Here is a 21178-nt window from a genome sequence, read left to right as displayed (position 1 = left end):
TTATATCGTCATTGAGACACTTAACTAGATCCGTGTTCTCTTGCCTGCATTTGTCCCCTGTCCCTAAATAAACTGCTCCTAGCCATGTCCTTTTACCGGCAATTGTACCCGATACCCAGACATCTTCTTTGCAAGTTGATTTTATTCTTTGCCAATTTGTTCCTTGATGTATCAGCATACCTACTCCACCTCCCTTCCTCTCCGTAGTTGTTCTGTTGCTCCCTTCCCAGACGTAGCCATAAATAAATGGTGGGTCTTCTAGATCCCTGAGATGTGTCTCGCATAGCGCGTATACACCTACTTCTTCGTCCTCCAACTGCTGTTCTATCTCTAACCACTTCGCTCTCTTTCTACCGCCTTGCATGTTTATGTACCTGATCCTAGTGTTAAATTTTTTTGTAGCTTTCTTCCTGGACCTCTTAGTGGCCATTTTATTGGCGTCAGCCTTCATTGCTACACTTTCTACTTTGCTTCTACCTACCCCTATGCCCTGAGCCGCAGTGGACCCCCTAAAAAAGCTACTGCCCGGCCTGCCAGGCGCCACCCGATCTCGGCTCCTAGCCTTCTATTAAAGTGGATGCAATCTCGTGTAAAGCCTCCGACAAAGCCAGCTCTATGCACTTCCCTGTTTATGTCTGCCACTTCAAATCTTTTCTCCTGGCTTAACTTCTATATCTCCCGATTAACAGCCACAACGTCCTTGGCAATTTCTCCGTTCCGTCCTTGCACTTCCGGCACTGTGCACACCACGATCTGGACTTGCTGTGCTATTGCCCTTAAATCGTCAACTCCCTCCGCTAATCTTTCCACTACTTTTGCGGCTTCCCCATTCAAGACATCATTTAGCCCCGCCGCTATCACTACCAAATTGCGCTCTTCAACAAAAGGGAACGGCGACAGGAGCGCCACCTCGTAAGTTACGCGGAATTCTGCAGAACCGGACAGAGTCTCTTCGGGATCCGGCCAGCGTCGTGAGCGGTTGGAGCCGCACGCTCCCGCCACCTTCCGCGGCAGGCGCACGGGGATCCGTTGTGCCTTGCCGCTGGACTTCTGGTTCCAGGCAGCGAAGCGAGCGCAGCAAACGCGCGCTCTGACCGCCTTCCCCAGCAAATGCTAGGGAATGGCTTTGCCCGAAGAATGCGGCGCGCACGGGAAAACCCGGCCGCCATTATCGGCGCCAAACGTTCGCCGCCGATACCTCCGAAGTCGCGCCCCTGCCCCAGCCGGTAAGTCCTTCTTACGTAGCCTTCTATTTCCGAGGAATGCCTCGTTGATGTTTTGTAGCAAGCTGGGCCGCTTTGTGTATTGATTGCAAGTGTAATAAATAGCATATGAGTGTTAACGCTGTATCGTCCCTTCCCTTTGTCCCTCGAGCACGAACCCCTCCGCGGTTAGCGAGCGGGAACGCTGCATCCGCGGAGTGGGAGTGCGGGCGGGGCGAAAGGCTTTGTCCCCCCATATTTCCACAATGTGCCGACTGCTTTTAGGGATCATTGTCACTGTCCTTTGAAGGACGATCTCTCTTAATTTCTTTAACAGGCGTGCACTAATATAACTTGCTCAGTTTACTTACTTTCGATGGAGGCGAAACGCAAAGGCGCCCGTGTGCTGTGCGATGTCAGTGCACGTTAAAGATCCCCAGGTGGTCGAAGTTGTTGTTACCCTCACACACTGGTACATCGAAGGAGCACAAAGGCTTTTCGAAGTTATTCCGGAGCCCTCCACTATACGGCACATCTTTCTTCTCCGAGTCCATCCTTTATCCCTTCCCTTATGGAGCGGTTCAGGTGTCCGCCGAGCTGTGACAGAGGTAATGCGCCATTTCCTTTCCCCCAAAACCAATTTTCATTTCATTTTTCAGTTTACTTCCCTTATCATCTGTATACGTGCCCCTTCTTCATCCTTCTCCTCACAGCTTAGTTCGTGTCCACCTCATACTTTGATCAGACAGTGTGCCTTTCCTTTTCTCAGACACACTGCCATTGCTGTGGAAGTTGTGGCGGCATATATGTGCAAAGCGCGGACTTTGGACGTCATAGAACAAAAGCTGTCAGTATGCAACAGACAAAACTTTATTCACGTTCGTACAGGCGTCGCTTTGATTGAAGACCTTAAAGCTTTCTACTTACTTGTATGGCGCTTCAATAGTCACAAATCGCAAGCGACTTTTCCATGTTATCTAGTGGCACCAATTCTGCAAACGGATTTCTCACAGGCTTCCAAATCCAACGCCGTGAAAATAAATATTAAATGTAGCGAAAGATGAAGTCCCGATACAAAATTTCATTTTTGAGCACATCCAGGATGCTGCCAACAAACACTAGGTGTCATGGCATGGTTATCTGTTGTGCCCTAAACACACAAAACTAGACTGGAAAAATAATTGTTCTCAGATGCAACTAATCTTTCATTCAATTTCCTGCTTGAAGAAGCAACGTGATAAAAATAACAGCAAAACAACTTTTCCCGGAAATATTGCCACCTCAGGACTCTATCCTGGTTCACACAAAAATCGCACTTTGCGGGCCTGCAGACAGGGCTAGAGGAACACGGCTGCACTGTACACCTGTCAGTTTTGTAACGCTTTAAGCACCCGTTGGTCAACGAACAATTGCGAGAGCGCCAACTGGTTAACATGCACACCAAGCGCAGATATTCGACCGCCTGAATAGCCGTCGTTCACGGCCGACTGCCGTCATTTTGGTGGGGATAACGCAGACAATCTTCTTCCGTATGATTGCAATTTAGCAGTATACTGAAAAAATAAGCAAAAGAGTACTGCCAGGCGTTCACTCGTTGCCCCGGACACTCTAAACTTCTTGACCACAACGTAGCCCTGCACTGCCACGGTGCATGATTAAAGGGCTATGAACACATAATTTTAGCTGCGTGCTTTCTTTCTTCAAACTATGCATTAGACATTGGAATACATGGATCACCGCGAGTTATTCGCTGACGACCGCTGAATGATTTATAACTGATTTTCTTCTCTTTTCAGTTTCGGTTTCATCAACCGAACGATGGATGTGACGTGTAGTTTACATTTTCGTCACGTGAGGCATGAAAAAACTGCCATATAAACGCTGATACGTAATTTTAATCCAAAACCACACTAAAATCGGCCACCTTTAAGAGCTAGAATGAAAACAAACGATGTATCAGCATTTATATTTCCGTTTTTTTTTTCGTTCACAGAAAACGAAATCGAAACAGCGTCAAGAAGAAATTCGATTATAAGTTATTTAGCGGTCGTAGGCGAATATCACGGGGTTGTCCATGTCTGTCTAATGCACCATTTGAAATAAAAAAAGCCTTTCCAAACCAAAATGGCCGCTCCACAAACAAACATGGCCACCACCCTCAACAGGCATAAAGGGTCCATAGTTTGTCGTGTTACAACGAACAATAAAGATGCACAAATCGGGCGGATATATATGCTTTCTCACTGCTACCGTGCGGCTACAAAAGCTAGGTGGTCAAACGACAATGACATTGACGACAGACAGAAGGCAGCAAGCAGAGGGCGCCGATTGGTTCGTGAAGTCCCGCGCAAATGTTCGAAGGCCAGCGAACGTGTCACGGCAGGACTGGAGGAGAGCCACCGCCGCGTCTAGAGCGGCCGTGAACGTGGAAAAGATGGTTCGCAGACCAACCGAGCCGCGACGCTGGTGCAGCGCGAGAGCTTCAGTGAAGGGAACTATTTATTCGCGACGATATGGGCCGTGCAGAGGGCTGTGAACAGTAGCCAGTACAACGGCTCAGTTTCAGTCAACAACGCACCCAGCTAGATGAATTTTGTACAAGTGAACGTGATTTTGGCAGTCTGACTAACTATGCACTTTTTACAGCTTCAGCAAAGGGAAAATACAGACTGAACTAAAACCGATAGGAACTAGATGTCCTATGAAGTGAAATGGGACAAAAATGAAAAAAAAAAAGCCAGATGCATCAATTGACCCAATTTCTACCTCCTGCAGGTAGCCAATGCATGGTTATACCTGTATGCGAATGAGTGGCGATCAACGCTGACACTTGTTTCACATAAAGAAAAAGGCATTAGCGCACTTCGATAAATGTTTTTCAGCCTTACGATAAGCAAAGTATACGAATAGAACAACTTCAGAGACGGCAAGGAAATTCTCACTATTATCGGTAATTAGAGGTTCCCAGAGACAGACTTTCCAACAAGAGGCGGATACACAAAGTGCCTTCGAACAACAAACTGCACCAATTGGGCATGCTCAAGTGGTGACCATGTGAATGTTTGAGATATCTTTTCTAGGGGAAAAGCTTTGATGCGTTGTATGAGCAGGCACAGAAAAGTAAGAAAGAAGGCAAACCCACTAGATGGGCCAGGCAAGCGCACTACTGTCACATCTATCGTGCTCTGTGTAATACATGAAATGATTTTAGCCTTCTCTCGAATACTTGCACCGAAGTTTGGCCATAGTACAGCAGACAGCAAAAAAACTATTGGGGTATATATCACCGGGCAACATTGCAAATATTTAGGGCTTCGATAAAGAGGATCACGAAAATCAAATTTCCGTTTTGTGTTGTTTCTTTGGAATGAAGTGCATTACATTATTAAACATGGATCACTGCAATGTGGAATTTGCCTGTGCCTGGCAAATAATTTACAATTGAGTTCCTTCTTCCATGTAGTTTCGGTATCAGTTTCAGCTGCCGACTGGTGGCAACAATGTCACAAGAGGAATAAGGTCATGTGAGGAATACAAAAATTGCAGTATAATCGCTGTTTTGCCATTCTAATTTGTTCCCTTATGCCAGCTTGCCTAGGAAACGGAATGAAACCAATTGAACAAACAACTATTATACCACAGTTTTAGCTTATATCTCGTGGCATCAACCCCATTTGCAAAGTCGCAGCTACCGTTCAGCTGATCAAACCGAAACCCAAAAAACACTGGAAAAAATTTTGTAAATAATTTGCTGGATATATTAGAAATGCATATGGCAATCCATGTTTAATGAAGCCGTATGCAAGGAAAAAAAAGAGCAACAAAATCTCTGGTGCCCCTATCTTTAAAACAAGTGGGTTGCATAGTTTGATGTAATGGGCAGCGAAGGAGCATACTGGGCTGTTGATAACATGGCACTCGTCGGGAAAGGATGATGAACAACTTCGAACAGCAGAAAAACATGTTCATTGAGGACTGGCGGGTGGCTATAGACAACTGAGCCCCAAATATTTGCCAGTCAACAGAAAGCTATTTCCTCGTCACTACAGAAGCTCTCAAGTATTAATAGAACTCTGAGGTGCATTATTGCCCCAACGTTGTAAATTGCACCTGCTTGAGCTTTGAAATCTGACATTGATGATACTGCTTTACGATGGTCTGCCCTCATACAGTCAAGCACCAGCCAAGCAAAACAGAAGGTGCACTTTTGGTATGTGGCATAGCACATGGTGCAGACAAAACAGCTGACAAATTGCTGCGAAATTATTTAAAAGAAACCTAATGCATAAAAAGCAGTTCAGTTTGCTCAGAGCTACTGAGAATATAAAGCGAGCCGATTTAGAAAGTGTTAAATTAAACAAAAAAATAGAAAAAGGGTAATTCACAGCTACACTTTCACAGATGTTAACATGCACATATATGAGAACATCCTGTGAATGAAGAAAATAAACATCCCTTGCACTACCATGGTTTACCTAATAGATAAGCACACAGTGAGCTCAAAGAAATTTTATAGCATACAAAGCGAGTGCAGCACTGAATAGTATTTAGTCACCTGTGATCTAGATGGCTTGGCAGCACCTGGGTTCTCATCAAGTATTTTGAATGTTGCTTTTCAATGCTTATCATTCAGTGTACTTTGATGAGCAAAAGGGCATTATACAGGGTATAAATCTCAACCACTATATGGCATACTCGCAACATCTGACGTGACAGGGCAAAGGCTGTGTAGAGTTCATAAAACTGGCTCTCCTTCGACCATACCTGTTAACTTGTGCCAGAAAAACTCCAGACAACTTTCTCGTTGAGCGTGAGCTCAAATGCCTGCAGATGATGTTTTTTAATACACTGAAGAGGCCATGGAGCCACCTTTTGAGTGCCTGCTTGATTTTGCAGTTTTTCATGAGACATGCACATTGTATGATGTGCACACAAAAAAGTGGTCCAGCCAGTAAGCAAACTGCCACTTCAAATAGTGTACTTCAGAGCCGATTCATTTTTGCTGACAAAAATTTGAAGGTGCAGCACACACTGGGAGCACAACGCGGTAAATGAGGTGAACAAGTTCGCAGTAAGCAGGCGAAAGCCATACGACACGATGAAAGGGCTTTCGATTGAGCACTCTGCATAAGGGCAAAAAGTCACAGGCTGGACGCACTGATAACACATCAACCAAAGTTCTTGCTTGAATAAAACTCTGTGGGGGCTTTCTGAATAAGAAGTGTAAAAGAGCAGCTCACTATCAACAGCAAATGTCTCTCCACTTAATTAACACCTCTCTACATCACTGTTTTTTCAAGGTGAGCCTAAGCCCACAAATTGAGTCAATTGCTTTCAAGGATCTATCTTTGCACAGCCACTGTGAAAAGAGTTAAGCTACATTGAAAAAACTGACCCTGGGATTGGGCTGACCACAAATGCAGCCCATGTATTACATCAAGGAATAGTGCCTCTTGTGAAAGAATAACAAAAAGCAGCTACCACAAAACATACTGTGTTTGCCACTATTACAGCATAAAGAGAAAAAGCACTCCTTCAGTAGCTGTCAACGTCTGTTCACATAGTGTAGGCGCATGAATGAATGAGTTCAACAACGAGGCTGAAAAGAGAAGCTCGAAGTCTCCATTAGGTAGTCTATGATGCTATTGGTGTCAAGGCAGCAATTCGGAGTTAACAAAAATGAAAGAGTGAACAAGGACGAACTTATGGCTCTGTATACCAGAACATATGACACGGTCGCGAACACCATCTTGATGGACAGCTGTCAACACCACCGTCCAGACGGCAGGCACGTTACACGCGATGGACGCATAGCAGTCTCCTTTTTTCTTTTTAGGCACAGGCCACCCTGGAGCTGCCGTCCACCGCAGCCCGCGTCACGTCAGTGAGGAGCTTGCTGAGCACGCGGCACTTGTACTGCAGGCGCGTGCTGTTGTGCTCGGCGCGCCGGCGGCCATCCTCAGCCCGCTGGAGGGCACGCAGGAGGCGGGCGTTCTCCACGTACAGGTCCCGGAGCAGGGTGTCGATCTTACTCGGGCCGACCACAGTGGGCTGCTGCTGCTGTGGTGGTTCGATTTCCATTTTTCCACAGGTTTGGAGTTAGTCGAGTGTATGAGAAGAGAGGAGGACATTTGGGACAAGTTCGGAGCAAGTTTGGAAAGCGGTGATGAGCAGTGCCAGACAGTACAGCCCAACCCAACAGAAATTACAGAAGGTTCAAGAAATGCACAAGGAAGGTTTATGGTGTTGGAACATGTTCAGAGGACGTTCGAACAGGATGCAGCGGAAGTGCAGGAACAGCGAACAGTAAATGCGCATATTGGGCACAGAGTAATCAAAGGACACCATTCGGTGCACGAGTAGGGCAAGCAAGGAGAACCAAAGAGCACAATATGGTTAGTTTACATACCGGTAGACAGTATTTGATTGTGGTGAAACCGTAGGGCAGTGTGGCAGCAGGGCATCATACCGGCAGTGTAGTGCCCCATGCAGGTCAGTTAGGATTGCGAACGTCACGCAGAAAAAGGCCAAGTTTTGTATGAAGAAATAGAGGGAGACCGTGGAGGGTGTTATTGCACACAGGATTCCACATAAGAAAGCCGTAGAGTTGACAGGGACCCAATGAACCAGCAGGTGGTCGATGAAGAAGGAGAGACAGAAGGAAGGAAAAGAAAGAAAAGGAAAAAAAAAACAAAGTTAGAACAAATACAATGGTATGACAGACAAGGAACACAGGAAAAGAAACATTTAGAGCTTTGCTAGATATAAAGAATGCAGTTATAAGCTTTGACAAAAACATGTTTAAGTTAGAGTCCTAGACTTGTTTACCGCCTAAAATATTTATTGTGTAAAGATGCAGTGTTATGCATACATATGTAATGGGAGCATAAGCACCATTAAAATAAGGGATGAATGTATGTTTCGGCATCCTAGGCAAGTACACAACAGGTTGACTAAATAGTACAGTCATAAGATGGGCTGGGCATGTCTTCTGGGAGGATGCGTCAGCAGTGAGCTGTCATCATAATGGCAAAACAACATAAGATAGCTGGATTGCTGCAAGACTATGTTTGTGAAGTGTGTTACACAAAAGAGCTTTGATTCAAGGAAAAAAAAAAACATCAGATGAACCATAAATACAAAGACTGATCAATAACTGCTCAGAGTGCTCCCATTAAGTGAACTTCCCATGAACAGAATGGGCACTGTCTAGTCAGCTAAACTTGGTGCAATAGCGAACTGCAACAATTTTAACTATGAATTCAAAGCACCATGCTTTTTGAATACACTGACATTATTGAAGTGTGTAGCAGTAAAAAAAGCAACATGTCTTTAGTCCGTGTATGAAGACTGCGACAAGTACAGCTTGCAGTCTAAGGCCAACCTGGTTGCCTGTGCCGCAAATAAGCTGTCCTTGGTTCTCAAACTGCATGCACCACGTTAAAACTTCATTTCCAGCTTGAAGTTAAAACTGATTCATGCATTCAGACCACAGTCAGGAAACTGTACCACAGACAAAGATGCATAAAAACAACTAAAAGAAATTCATAGCAGGCTGTAGAAAGCAAACAGTATAAACATGCCTCAATATAGGCTGCGCAAAATTCTGTCCAAAAGCTAGCCTTAACAATAAAGATATGCTCCTTGCCACCTGGTCAACTGCATATTGTAATGTGCAGCTGCTGGTATCCACAGTATAGAAAAAATATCAAAATGAAATTCCAGTCTTATTCTACGATACAACAAATAAATACAGCATGGATTCCCAAGAATTAAAGCAACTGCGAAATGTACCCAAAAATTCATGGTGAGCGTCACTAGTGCCGACTGGTGCAGCGGATCTGAGATCCACTGCACCACCGACGGCAACGATGGTATTGCACTGGCGACACTGCTGTCACAAAGCGCAATAATGCAGCACCAAGCGTAGCACTGTTCTTGGCTGAAAGAAAAAAAGAGGTGCCCGAACTTTCGCAGGAAACCTGCGCCGTGAAATTTATTAACGGTACGGCGCTGGGCCATGTTGCTCAAAACTTGTTCGATTGCAGACCAAAGCACAGGATTGGGTGAAGGGTGGGGGGTGCAGACAGACGGTCTACTGTCCCCCAATACTGCACTTTAGCCTAGAATGTGACAGTACAGGCACACTACTAGGGACAATCTACAAGCCCTAAACAAGAAGAGCTTCTGCTTCCTGTCTCTGAGACTATTCGCCGGGTAGCGAGGACTCGAAGAAGCACCGCGCCACGGAAACAGCGTGCGAAGCCAATCCAAGCACGAGCCAGAAGACGCAGAACAGAGGTCGAAGCCACCAGCGCCAGAGGAAAGCAGCCACCGGGCCGCCTGAGGCGGAAATGTTTCGGGTACAAACCTCGCCCTGCCGCTGGCTCGCTGACGGCCCCGACTGCTGCTGCTGTTGCTTGCGGAACCGCTCCAGCTCCTCGTTGTGCTGAAGCTCGCACTCCAAGCGCTCCATCATGTGCTTTTGCTCTGGCCGCGGCGGCAGTAGCAGTTTCGGCGGGACGCGATTGCAGGGTAGAGAAGAGGGTTGGGAAAAGGGATGGGAGAGGAAAAAAGCGAAGTGTTAAACACTACGGTTAGTGACTGGGTTATGAGTGTTAGGACTAAAGCACAAATACGTTCAGTAGAGCAGCAAGTTGGGATGCATTCGTCCTAGGAAACGGCAAGAAACGCAAGACAAGAAAGAGCAAGCTACAAGGGTCCTGAGGCTTCTTACACAGGTCCAAGGTGTACACTTCAGCCCCAGATTGTACAGTGTGTGTCTCGTCACTTTCACTTTCTTGTTTTGATTTTTTGTGCTTTTTAGCTGAGGAGTTATAGTACTAGGCGTCGACACTTAAGCGCGAGTTAAATGGTACACGCTGGCATGAACGAGTGACTCAAGCAAACTTTGCATGGGCGAGGTTCGCAAATTATTGCTTAGAATCGAAAAGAGTATTGTAGCGAAATGGAGAAGCCAGACAGGTAAAAAAATTAGAGGGGACACTTAAGCTCTGCCTTAAGGATATGACGCGACAGCGTTAATCAGTTAATGCCCTTACATGTGGAATTGGTCATTCTGTGGAATTGTTCATCGGTCATATGTCCCTGGGAGTCCCCACACCACTCCTTCTGCAATCGTGTACCACTGCCCTGCGATGGCAGGCACTGCCACCGGTGGGGCTTGTGCGACCCAAGTTGCTCTTTCCAAGCAACCTGTCGCAATCAGTCTTTGATTTAACAGCCACCAGCTGCCATGGCGGTCAGTTTGCTCACTATCCGGTGGGCAGGTTGCGATAACGCCACAAGGTCACGTGACCTAGGTGGCCGCTTCTCCGGCGGGTGGCCGCCTGGGCCACCCTACACCATCCTACTTTTCGCTCACAACACCGATGCCGGATTTTCTAGGTAAAGGGGCCTTTAACGCTATCGCGTTAAAAGGCCCGCACCTGTCACGGTACGTTCGCACTATGGCGTTCGGCGTGAACGACGAACGAAATTCGTCATTACGGCTCACTTTCCGGCGGAAAGGTGTCGTCAAGGGTTGTCGATTGAGTGTGTGGGCGGGTGTTCCTGTATGCGCTCACTAGTTGCGCGGCTGTCGAATTACGCGCGCGCGCATTGGCGAAAATTCGCTACGCCACACCACTGGATATAGGTAATAACGTATTCTCAACTATAAAATCTCATATCTTCTGAGAAAGCAAAGGCCGCGCCCTGCAGCTGCTGGCTCGCATTTCAGTCAGCCCTGAAGGAGGGGTGACTGAATTTTTGGATGGTGTATTTCTCGACTTTTATTTTACTAACAGGCAGCTACAAATTGCGACCAGGTACATAAAAGTATTGGTTAATCAGTTAAGTATTTGAATTTAGTTAACATGATTCACTGGCTTTGAAGTCCAGCACCACTGGTATCACTATGCCTCAAAGCTATCTTTATATGTCAAAAAGCTTATTCTTAAAAATTACTTGCGGACTTTGCGCACGCGCACGCACGCACGCACGCACGCCCCCCCCCCCCCCCCCCCCTCCCCCCCAACACACACACATACAAGCACATTCTAGCACCTGTTCGGCACTCTATAAAGTGGCCACTCAAGGCCCGCATGAGCACACAATACGCGATCACAGCAGCGCTCAATTGCGGCCTCCTGATTAACACTGTCACTTGCTGTCTGTCCGAAGCTGCTCCGTGACACTGAAACTCAGGAGAAACCGGAAGTTTTCGGTTACGATGTAGCACGGCAGCAACGCCATACGCCTCAGAAAAAGTTCCCTATACAGTTATTCCTGCTATAAATAAATATAAATAAAAGAAACAAAGAAACATGAAAAGCGCTCCAATTGGTAGCTGCGCCTAAAACCCCTCAATGAAGAAAAAGCAACGCAAAGCTTTGAACTTTCCGGCTTCCCTCCTCTCCTGGCGCGCCGCCGGATAACCGAGCCTCCCATTGGCCGAGGCGCCGTGGTCACGTGTTAGCGCGCGCTTTTTGGCTCCGCAGCAGACGCCGGCGCCATTGCCGGGGGCAGAAATCTCGCTTCGTTTTCTTTTTGTGCGACAGAGTTTTGGCGGGAAGCGTTTCTCGAGCTTTGTCGGCGTTTACGCGCTGCCGCGACGCCGAGCTTCTGTTACGCTTACGGGCGCAACAACCGAGGAGGCAGTGGGAAAAAATTTTTCGTCATGCCGTCCGGAAAAAGCAATGCGGCTCGCCGAAAGGTTTGGCTTCGTAAGATCCGTCAGGAAAACATTGATAATGTGCTGGATACGCGTCTTTACGATGTGAGTGGCCGTTCTTCAGTTGTCGCGTTTTTTTTGAGGATTTTTGTGAAGCGCGAGCGACTGCAGTCTTAATGCCGTTTGGCATATTTGTAGATGAATTCGTTCGTTCGCGGGCTACGAAAGCCGTGCTTCTCATTGTCTTAGCACCGCCGTTCATGCTGCTGGCTCTGCTCAGCTCTGCAAGTGTAGGTTTGATGTCGCGGGCATTATGTGGCTTGTTGGTTTGGTTCTAGCCGGACTAGTTCGCGGGCAAAAATCAAAACTTGCGCTTCATGCTGTTTGAGCTCCGCCGTTTATGCTGCTCGCGTTGCAGGTCAAGCTTTCATTCTACCCACATCGCGCATCGCTGGACTGATTTTTGTTGCAGTTTGACTCCTTCCCTCACGAACTCGACACTAAAGACGGGTTCTTACTGTTTGAGCGATGCTGTTCATGCTGCTCGTGGTGCAGGTCTAGCTTTCATGTTGCGCACAATGCTGACTGTATTTGTTCTGGTAGGGTTCATACCAAAATCGGTCGTTACTGTGCCTAGGCACAGTAACCCTGGGATCTTTAACGTGCACTGACATCGCATAGCACACGGGCGCCTCAGCGTTTCACCTCCATCGAAACGCAGCCGTCGCGGTCGGGTTCGAACCCGAGACCGCGGCGGCTGCGTTTCGATGCAGCCGTCGCGGTCTCGGGGTTTTGCGTCCAACAACTTCCTAAATGAGCAAGGTTTTGCTTCAAACACGGCTGAGTAGATTTGGGTTTTGGGGTTTCACCGCTTGATTTTTTTTCTTCACGCTGCTTCGACCGAAAGCGATTAATTAACTGCGACAGTCCAGGCTGCTGCGCGTTATGCATGGAAATTACACCAGGGAAGACAATGTTCTCTTTTCAGTCATTATTGCATATGCTGACCGAAGACGACAATCAACTAGACAAACAACATTCTAGTGAGTCACGCAGAGCTGTAGCTGCGCGCGAAGCAGCGGTTAAAAGCCTTTTTTGATTGCTGGTACTCAACCCAAGCAATTAACCCAACACCAAATTTGTGCTCACAACCATGTTACAGTGCGCTTATAGGGAACCGTATTCGCCTATTTACAAATAAAAAATAAGGGGCTACCGTCAGTCGGATCCATTTCACGTTAGCTTGCGAGGTGTTCGAGGTATGGTAACTTCGAAACAACCACTTAGCTTTCCTGCACTGAGAAAAAAAAAATTAAGATGAGCAGGCGCCTATGCACAGACGACTGCACGAGCAAGCGCACCTCAGAGAGAATATATTATGGCAGCATTACACCGCCTTCCGTTCAAATAAAGCCGCAGGTCTAGTCGTACGTCAGTCCGCTTCCTCTTGACGCAGTTAAACTTTGAACAAGATTGGGCAAAAGACGCCGGTTGAAAAACAACACTCCGAGGATGTTCACTTCTGCGCCGCGAGCTCGATCGCGCATGCCACTTCCGCCGTGTGCACCGCAGTCAAAGCGATCGCAGTACAAAAAAATTCGATAAAGCAGTGCAACGGTGCTGACGGCAGTTATTTTAATACCTCATTTTTTAATCTCCCATGCCACGATCCCATTTCGACCGCAGCCAAAGCAGAAAACGCTTGCACGGTCTACGCGCCAAAGGGCGGATGTTGGGAGCGTCTGCTAGCATCCCCCGGCCTAGGTGCCGCTACCGTCGGCGCCCGGGAGGAGCCGAGAGAAGGAGAGCCGGCATAGGAGGAGGAGGGAGGGAGGAGATGTTACATTTAGGCTATTGAGGGGCTTTAGCAGGCCTACGCAGCCGCCGCTAATGTTACAACTACTTCAACCGAAGGCGTCAGCGTAACAGCAAATCACCAATCCGCATTTGTTACAAATGCCTTGATTGAGAGAGGCGATTCAATTACAACACTACTGCGAACAAAGGCCTTCACTATGTTTATACAAAGAAGTCATAACAGGTGAACTCTGATGACTGTTGCGAACACGTGCTGAAGGTTCGCGCGACCGCTTGATCGGCGCTTGCTTCCCGTGCAAACAGCAGTCCATCCAGCAAAACGACGCTGCGGTGGCTAAATGGGCGAGAACGCGAGACCGAATCGCGGTCGCGGCAGTCGCATTTCGATGGAGGCGAAATGAAGAACGCCGGTGTGCTGTGCGTGTTAAACAAGCTCCAATGGACGAAATTACTCCCACTATGGCACTACGACGCTGCGGTGGCTCAATGGATGAGAACGCGAGACCGAACCGCGGTAGCGGCAGTCGCATTTAGATGGAGGCGAAATGAAGAACGCCGGTGTGCTGTGCGTGTTAAACAAGCTCCAATGGACGAAATTACTCCCACTATGGCACTACGACGCTGCGGTGGCTCAATGGATGAGAACGCGAGACCGAATCGCGGTCGCGGCAGTCGCATTTAGATGGAGGCGAAATGAAGAACGCCGGTGTGCTGTGCGTGTTAAACAAGCTCCAATGGACGAAATTACTCCCACTATGGCACTACGACGCTGCGGTGGCTCAATGGATGAGAACGCGAGACCGAATCGCGGTCGCGGCAGTCGCATTTAGATGGAGGCGAAATGAAGAACGCCGGTGTGCTGTGCGTGTTAAACAAGCTCCAATGGACGAAATTACTCCCACTATGGCACTACGACGCTGCGGTGGCTCAATGGATGAGAACGCGAGACCGAACCGCGGTAGCGGCAGTCGCATTTAGATGGAGGCGAAATGAAGAACGCCGGTGTGCTGTGCGTGTTAAACAAGCTCCAATGGACGAAATTACTCCCACTATGGCACTACGACGCTGCGGTGGCTCAATGGATGAGAACGCGAGACCGAATCGCGGTCGCGGCAGTCGCATTTAGATGGAGGCGAAATGAAGAACGCCGGTGTGCTGTGCGTGTTAAACAAGCTCCAATTGACGAAATTACTCCCACTATGGCACTACGACGCTGCGGTGGCTCAATGGATGAGAACGCGAGACCGAATCGCGGTCGCGGCAGTCGCATTTCGATGGAGGCGAAATGAAGAACGCCGGTGTGCTGTGCGTGTTAAACAAGCTAAAAATGGACGGAATTACTCCCACTGCGGCAACCCTTACCCTTTCTTTTTGCATCCTCCCTTCTTTGCTCCATTCCAGAATTAGCAAAGAGCTATACTTCAGTCGCTAAAAATAACCTTGTCCTGCGAGTAGCATGTGAGACATAAAAGGAGAAAAGATTGGCGTAAGTCTCTCTAGGGCGGCAAAGCTTTTCAGTCATCGTTGCGAAACCACCTCATATCTAACGTGCTCCATCTAGACGAAGGCCGGGGAGGCTGTTGCTAAACTGTCGGAGCGCATGACACCACCACTCAGGTCCTTAGCAATCTGGCAACAGTAAGCACTCGCGTCAGCCGAGACCTCTATTTTAACGCTTAACTGTCAGTCCACTAAGGCAGCTGGTTTCGCAGTCTCCATAAGGAAGGTTTCGCAAGTGGAGCACTTAGAACTAAGTGTGGTGAATTCGGCTTGTAAGACTAAAAAAAACTACAAATACAAGTTTCTTTTTCATTTTCCTTTTTGAGAGGCACAATTATAAAGACAGCTTCACCAGGGTAAACTGTGTAGATACGCATAAGGTATACCCACGAAAACTGCTGCAATTACTCCGCAGCCTAACCCGCCGCGGTGGCTCAGTGGTTAGGGCGCTCGACTACTGATCCGGAGTCCCCGGGTTCGAACCCGACCGCGGCGGCTGCGTTTTTATGGAGGAAAAACGCTAAGGCGCCCGTGTGCTGTGCGATGTCAGTGCACGTTAAAGATCCCCAGGTGGTCGAAATCACCTTCTTCTTCCTTTCCTCTTTCACTCCCTCCCTTATCCCTTCCCTTACGGCGCGGTTCAGGTGTCCAACGATATATGAGACAGATACTGCGCCATTTCCTTTCCCCAAAAAACCAATTATTATTATTATTATTATTACTCCGCAGCCAAGGATAATGGTATCAAGGGCTCGTTTTTTGGAACGGTCTTCTCCGCGAAGGAGCAAATCGTCGAAGTGAGGGCATGAGACATGGAAAAGAACGGACGTACGGCTTGCTATTTATTAGCGCAATGCGCGGCGAGCTGACGAAGGCGAATTCGTTGCATTCTCGCTTTGGCAAGAGCCGCCAGATTCCCCGTCGCCAAATGGGCAGCCTGGTGGCACCTAGGGACGAATCTCGCACCTTATCCCCATTTTACTCCACGAGTAAAATAGTTTCAACTAAATGCTAAGGCAGCTCGGTGAGCAGGTGCTTTAGAGAATGTGCCTTCTATGACCACGTGATACAAGTGGACCTGCCTCAGAAGACCAGTTAGGGCGGGAGGGTGAGGCTGATGCAAACCTTTGTCAGAAGTATACAGCCCAAGAAGGTTAATTTCTAAGCCGTGCAGTGGAGCATCCCAGCACGCCTAGAATAGCCACGCTCCAGAAAGGTGAGGACAAATGTTTTCTGATCTTCAAAAGATTTGCTATGCACATTACGTACAACAAGCTTTGCCTAATGGCCCAATAGCAAACTCAGAAGACTATATTTCAAACCAAGACTGGTACATCTTTTGGAAAACCAGTTTCCGGCCCCCTCCGTTTCGACACGGCCGATCATCTCCATCATCGTGCGTTAGGAGAGCACCAGCTGGGCGAGGAGGGAAGTCTCCCTTATGGGGGAAGCGGAAGCAGCGACGGGAGCGCCACCTCGAAGGTTACGCGGAACTCCGCGAAGCCGTAGAGAGCCTCTTCGGGATCTGGCCACCGTCACGAGCGGTTGCGGCCGCACGCTCTCGTCACCTTCCGGGATTTCCGTGCGTCGCGCCAGGCGCACGGAAATCCGTCGGGCCTTGCCGCTGGACTTACGGTTACAGGCTGCGAAGTGAGCGGCGCAAACGCGCACTCTCGGCACCTTCCACAGCAAATGCTCGGGGACGGCTTTGCCCCAAGAATGCGGCGCGCACGGGAAAACCCGGCCGCCATTGTCGGCGCATACAAACGTTCACCGCCGATACCTCCGAAGTCGTGCCCGTGCCCCAGCCGGCAAGTCGGAAGCCCTTCTTACTTCCTTCTAGCCTTCTACTTCTGAGGAATGCCTCGTTGACGTTTTGTGGCTAGCTGACCCGCCCTGTTTATTATTTGCAAGTGTAATAAATAGCATATGAGTGTTCACGCTTTGTCGTCCCTCCCTCTGTTCCCTCGAGCACTAACTCCTCCGCGGTTAGCGAGCGGAAGGCTGTCCCCCCATATTTCCACAATCTACAATCAAACCTTTGCTTCAGAGGATAGCACAAAGTGTACAGTTCTTCAGTGACACCTTACAAGTATCCCCCTTGCACAAGTAACTGCAAATTGTTTACTACAGAAGTTAACAGTGGACTCACTGAGGCGTTGGAGCTGTTCCTCGCAGTTCTTGCGTAGGCGCTGGTGCTCCTGCAGGTGTAGCGTTTCCAGGTGATTCTCGACGACGTTGATGGCCCTGCCGATGAGACTGGCTAGCTGCTCCTGGAGAGACGCTCCCGATGTGACACCATGCGGACTTGCGCCAGGATCGCCGCCTTCGCTATGGATGGGTTGATTAACGAAGAGAGAGACGCGTAGGTTACTGAAGCGCTGACTGAAATGCAGCCAGATCATACACGTTGAAATCGGGGAGCACCAGCTGAGATGAGGAAAGATAGAACAAAGACGGCACTGTTCTGTTCGCGTCTCGCCTGTACATCAGTTGTTAATATCTCTGTTGATTTTTCCCAAGTTTTGCGTGGGTTATCGTCGCTATCATCCTAGCAATCTTATTTGTTTCGCTTTGTCGCCATCGGTCACTGCCACAACGCCACTATCCAAATGTGCCACAAATACCGCGGAAAAGAACCACGACCAGGAGAATTCGTTTTATGGTTTCGTATATCATGTGGACCAACTGCAGTTCAACTGTTTCACGTCGCCTGTGCTGACCTCGCTGTCCTGTCGCTGTCTCCAGCCCCGCCCTGGTCTGGAGCTCCCAGCGTCGCGGCTCCGTCGCCCCCGGCTGGACTGCCGCCGCAGCGGAGGCACTGCCTCAGCAGGAGGCAGATGTCCTCCGTCAGCTGTGCCGTCAGGTCCTGCGGCCTCAGCTGGGCTTGGGGTTCGCTGTCTCGCCGGCTCGGCTGCAGCTTCAGGTTCTGCTCGAGACTCATGCGCAGCTCTCGTTCGACGTCGGTGCGCACCTGGTGGTGGTACAAATGCTCATCGTAAACTATATCGCTCATCAAGCTTCACAACACAGTAGCTGCGGAGGGCGGCTCACCTTTCGCACGAGGTCCTGCTCCACCTGGCTGCGCACCTCGGCGAGCTTGGACTCGTAGACGGCCTGCAGGCTTGGCGACTCGCCGCCTTCGACGCCCGCCGCCGAGGACGCGTCACCGTCCGTCTGTAGGCGACCGACTGCCTCGGAAGACGCGGTCGCCTCGGCCACCGAGCGCCGCAGCTCTTCGAGCTCCTGCGTCTTCAACTCCGCCTCCGCGAGCAGAGCTTCGCGCTCGGCGTTCCACGCGTCGCGATTTCCGGCCAACTCTTCCGCCGCCTTCCGCTCGACTTCGTCCAGCTTGGCCTGCGGTTCACACAAGAGCAGCGGTGGCAGTTGAGCACTGTTGTGCCAGAGCATTTTCGGCACAAGTTCGTTTTGCTGGCATCACGTTGAAGCCAGGCGTCAAGCTCATCGGCTACCCGGCGGCTGCTTGTCCAAACGTTCCCACGCTTGCCCGGGCCAGAGCAGACCACCTCTGACAAGTCAGCCTCCTGGCGGAGCGGATGACGAAGCCGTCGTCAACCGCCGAGGGTACAAAAAGCGAGCCCGGAGGTGGAAGAGAGAGGAGAGAGCGAGACGAAGTCGGGTCACCGTCATCCGAACGAGCCCATCTCGAGGAGCTATTATACTGTCGACCCTAGTTCCGCACCTTTGTACTGCCATGTAAATAGTGTAATAAATTTCTTTTAGTTTGCTTCGCCTGGCCTTCCACCAGTCGAAGGTTCACCAACCACAACAGCTGCCAGCTGAATCATGGTGCGGATTTAAAACAAGCTACAGGAGCATTAATGTGATATGGTAAACTACTAGTGTCAGTCAGCATGAATTGCCTAGGTGTCACCGGTCAAGAGGCTGCTCCTCTTAACGGAATAAAGCCGAATTGCCCTGACAAGTAACAGGGCTCCCTAAGCTTTGCAGTATGATGCATGAGGGAAGCGAAAGCAAGGGCAGGAGAGAGGAAACAAATCCAGATGGAACAATTGCTAGACAAACAGCCAGCGAAAAGAAAAAAAATCACCAGACGTTTATCCTCGTAGTATTTCAAATTTTAACTTCAGCTAGAGTGGAGGAAAAAGGAAATGCTGATGCCAGTTGAAGCGTTTAGTAGCTCTGGTTGGAGATGCGGGATGTCTGTCGCGTTTACGTTGCGCAACTTGTACTGGCGCCACGATAAGCTCTAGCGAATTTCTTTTGCTGACGGTAGTTCGAGTAGCCGGGTGAGGTAACCAGTCATGGGGTATGGGGGCAGGGGTGCAGGTTATGAATGCATTTCGCATGGACGAGAATGAAAGGAACGAGGAGGAGAAGACGACACGACGATTTCACCTAATGCGCCATAAATGGCTGTCGCTGTAAAAGGCACAGATTCAGACAGGAAAACCACTGGACAGTAGGCAGACTCTCCAGCCTGAATCCATCTCCATTGTTCTGTCCTTTCGCCGCCATCACGCCACACACTGCTTACTTGCAACACACTCACAGTGACCTTGCCATGGTTTGTGCTTGAAAGCAAACAGATGCTACACAATGCACAGCTCCAGGCATGCTGGCATACTCCAGGTATATTAAGAGCATAACTTTTGCGAAGTACCAGACTTGCACTGTTTTAGGAAGTGAGCTCCTACTGCCAGATGCATGTTGCAAGTGGTACTGAGTGCAATAGTGCAACCCACAAGACCAGCTATCAAGAGGAACCTGAGGAGGTTACGACACTTCAAGTAAACAACTCCGCGCAAATCAAAGCCCGCTCACGCTCTTCGACGAATGCAGTCTCCCCATCCACTCCGATATAGCACTCAAGAAGGCTTCGCTGTGATGACACAGCGAGTGGAATATGTCCATCATTATGATTCCCGGGCGAATGACAGACGACGTCTCGCCGCGTTTCACACATACCGCGACGCATCATGAGGCGCTGTCTCGAAGCGACGGGTTCACAACGGCAAGCGCACGGTAGCGCCGCTGTAAATATGCCGGCAAGCGAAAAGCAAGAAAAAACTATCTGGCGAAGAGGAGGGAAATTTCGATTCCGAAGGCTTGTCGCCCGGATGGGTGAGATAAACTGACTGGCAGAGGGCACGGCAGAGAGAAGCGTGGCAAGCGCCGTAGTATGGCAAATTTCCGACCAGAGGGGGTCCTTTAACTGGGACGCGGCGGAGACACTCGCCTGCAGACTGTGGCCCTTGGCGTCCGCGGCCCTCCTCTGCTCGCTGAGCTGCGCCAGCTCCTGCTCCCTCAGGCTCAGCTCCGCGGCCAGCTGCTCCCTCTGCTGCGCGAGCTGGTTCTGGAGCGCGGTGACGTCGGCCCGGAGGCGCTCGGCGAGCACGTTGCGCATGCTCAGCTCGTCCTGCAGCTTGGCGATGGTGGACTGGGCGCAGTCGATGGAGTCCTTGTCCACCTCGGGCTGGCCGCTGAGCTGGGCCTCGAGGTCGGCCACCCGCTGCCGCCACCGCTCCTCGATGTCTCGTAGCGCCTGCTCGAAGCGCGCCCGCAGACGCTCCAGGGGCTCCCGCTGCGCCTCGCCCAGCTCGTCGGCCGCCTCCAGCGTCAGCAGCTGGTCCGCCACGCACGGGATGCCTGCGCCGGACATACGATGCGATGATAAGGGCGCTATATCCGCGTGAAAGGGACAAAAAATATATACCTCCCCGCAAGATGAACGCCCGCGTCTAATCATTGGAAATGGTCTAACCCAATGCCACAGGATCCGGCCATCTGCATGCATCACTTCCGTGCCGATGTGCGAGCGTGTCTTAGTACACGAAAGCGCACTATAGTGTGGGCCTCTAGCGGAGCATCCTGGTGCGTACTGCGCGTCTCCACTAAGCTACTGCGTATGCACAGCAGGCACCCGGCTCGTCTGGCATATGTCTCCGTGAGAACGTTTCCGTTAAAATAAACCTCTCTAATTAGCTCTCTGCCTACATTA

General features: G+C 49.6%; 1 protein-coding gene across 7 annotated transcripts in view; it reads right to left on the bottom strand.

Moving 5' to 3' along the window:
- Positions 1-2050: 2050 nt before the first annotated feature.
- The window catches only part of Nin (blastoderm-specific gene 25D), a 477176-nt gene continuing 458048 nt past the window's right edge, over positions 2051-21178 (bottom strand). For 2 of the 7 annotated variants that reach the window (XM_077666694.1, XM_077666691.1), the window contains 6 exons: positions 20417-20826; positions 18250-18552; positions 17919-18169; positions 17348-17526; positions 9574-9692; positions 2051-7262 (listed from right to left, as the gene is read on the bottom strand). In XM_077666694.1, the coding sequence (XP_077522820.1) occupies positions 7035-7262; positions 9574-9692; positions 17348-17526; positions 17919-18169; positions 18250-18552; positions 20417-20826 (1490 nt within the window). In that variant the 3' untranslated portion in view covers positions 2051-7034. Of the gene's footprint in view, positions 7263-9573; positions 9693-17347; positions 17527-17918; positions 18170-18249; positions 18553-20410; positions 20827-21178 lie in introns of all 7 variants that reach the window. The other 5 variants (XM_077666690.1, XM_077666693.1, XM_077666695.1 and 2 more) reach the window with 4 other exon arrangements.

This window comes from Amblyomma americanum, chromosome 5 (assembly GCF_052857255.1).
Source record: "Amblyomma americanum isolate KBUSLIRL-KWMA chromosome 5, ASM5285725v1, whole genome shotgun sequence".
NCBI lineage: Eukaryota > Metazoa > Arthropoda > Arachnida > Ixodida > Ixodidae > Amblyomma > Amblyomma americanum.
The sequence above is the reverse complement of the archived record's forward strand: the minus strand, read 5'-3'. Positions and strand labels throughout refer to the sequence as shown.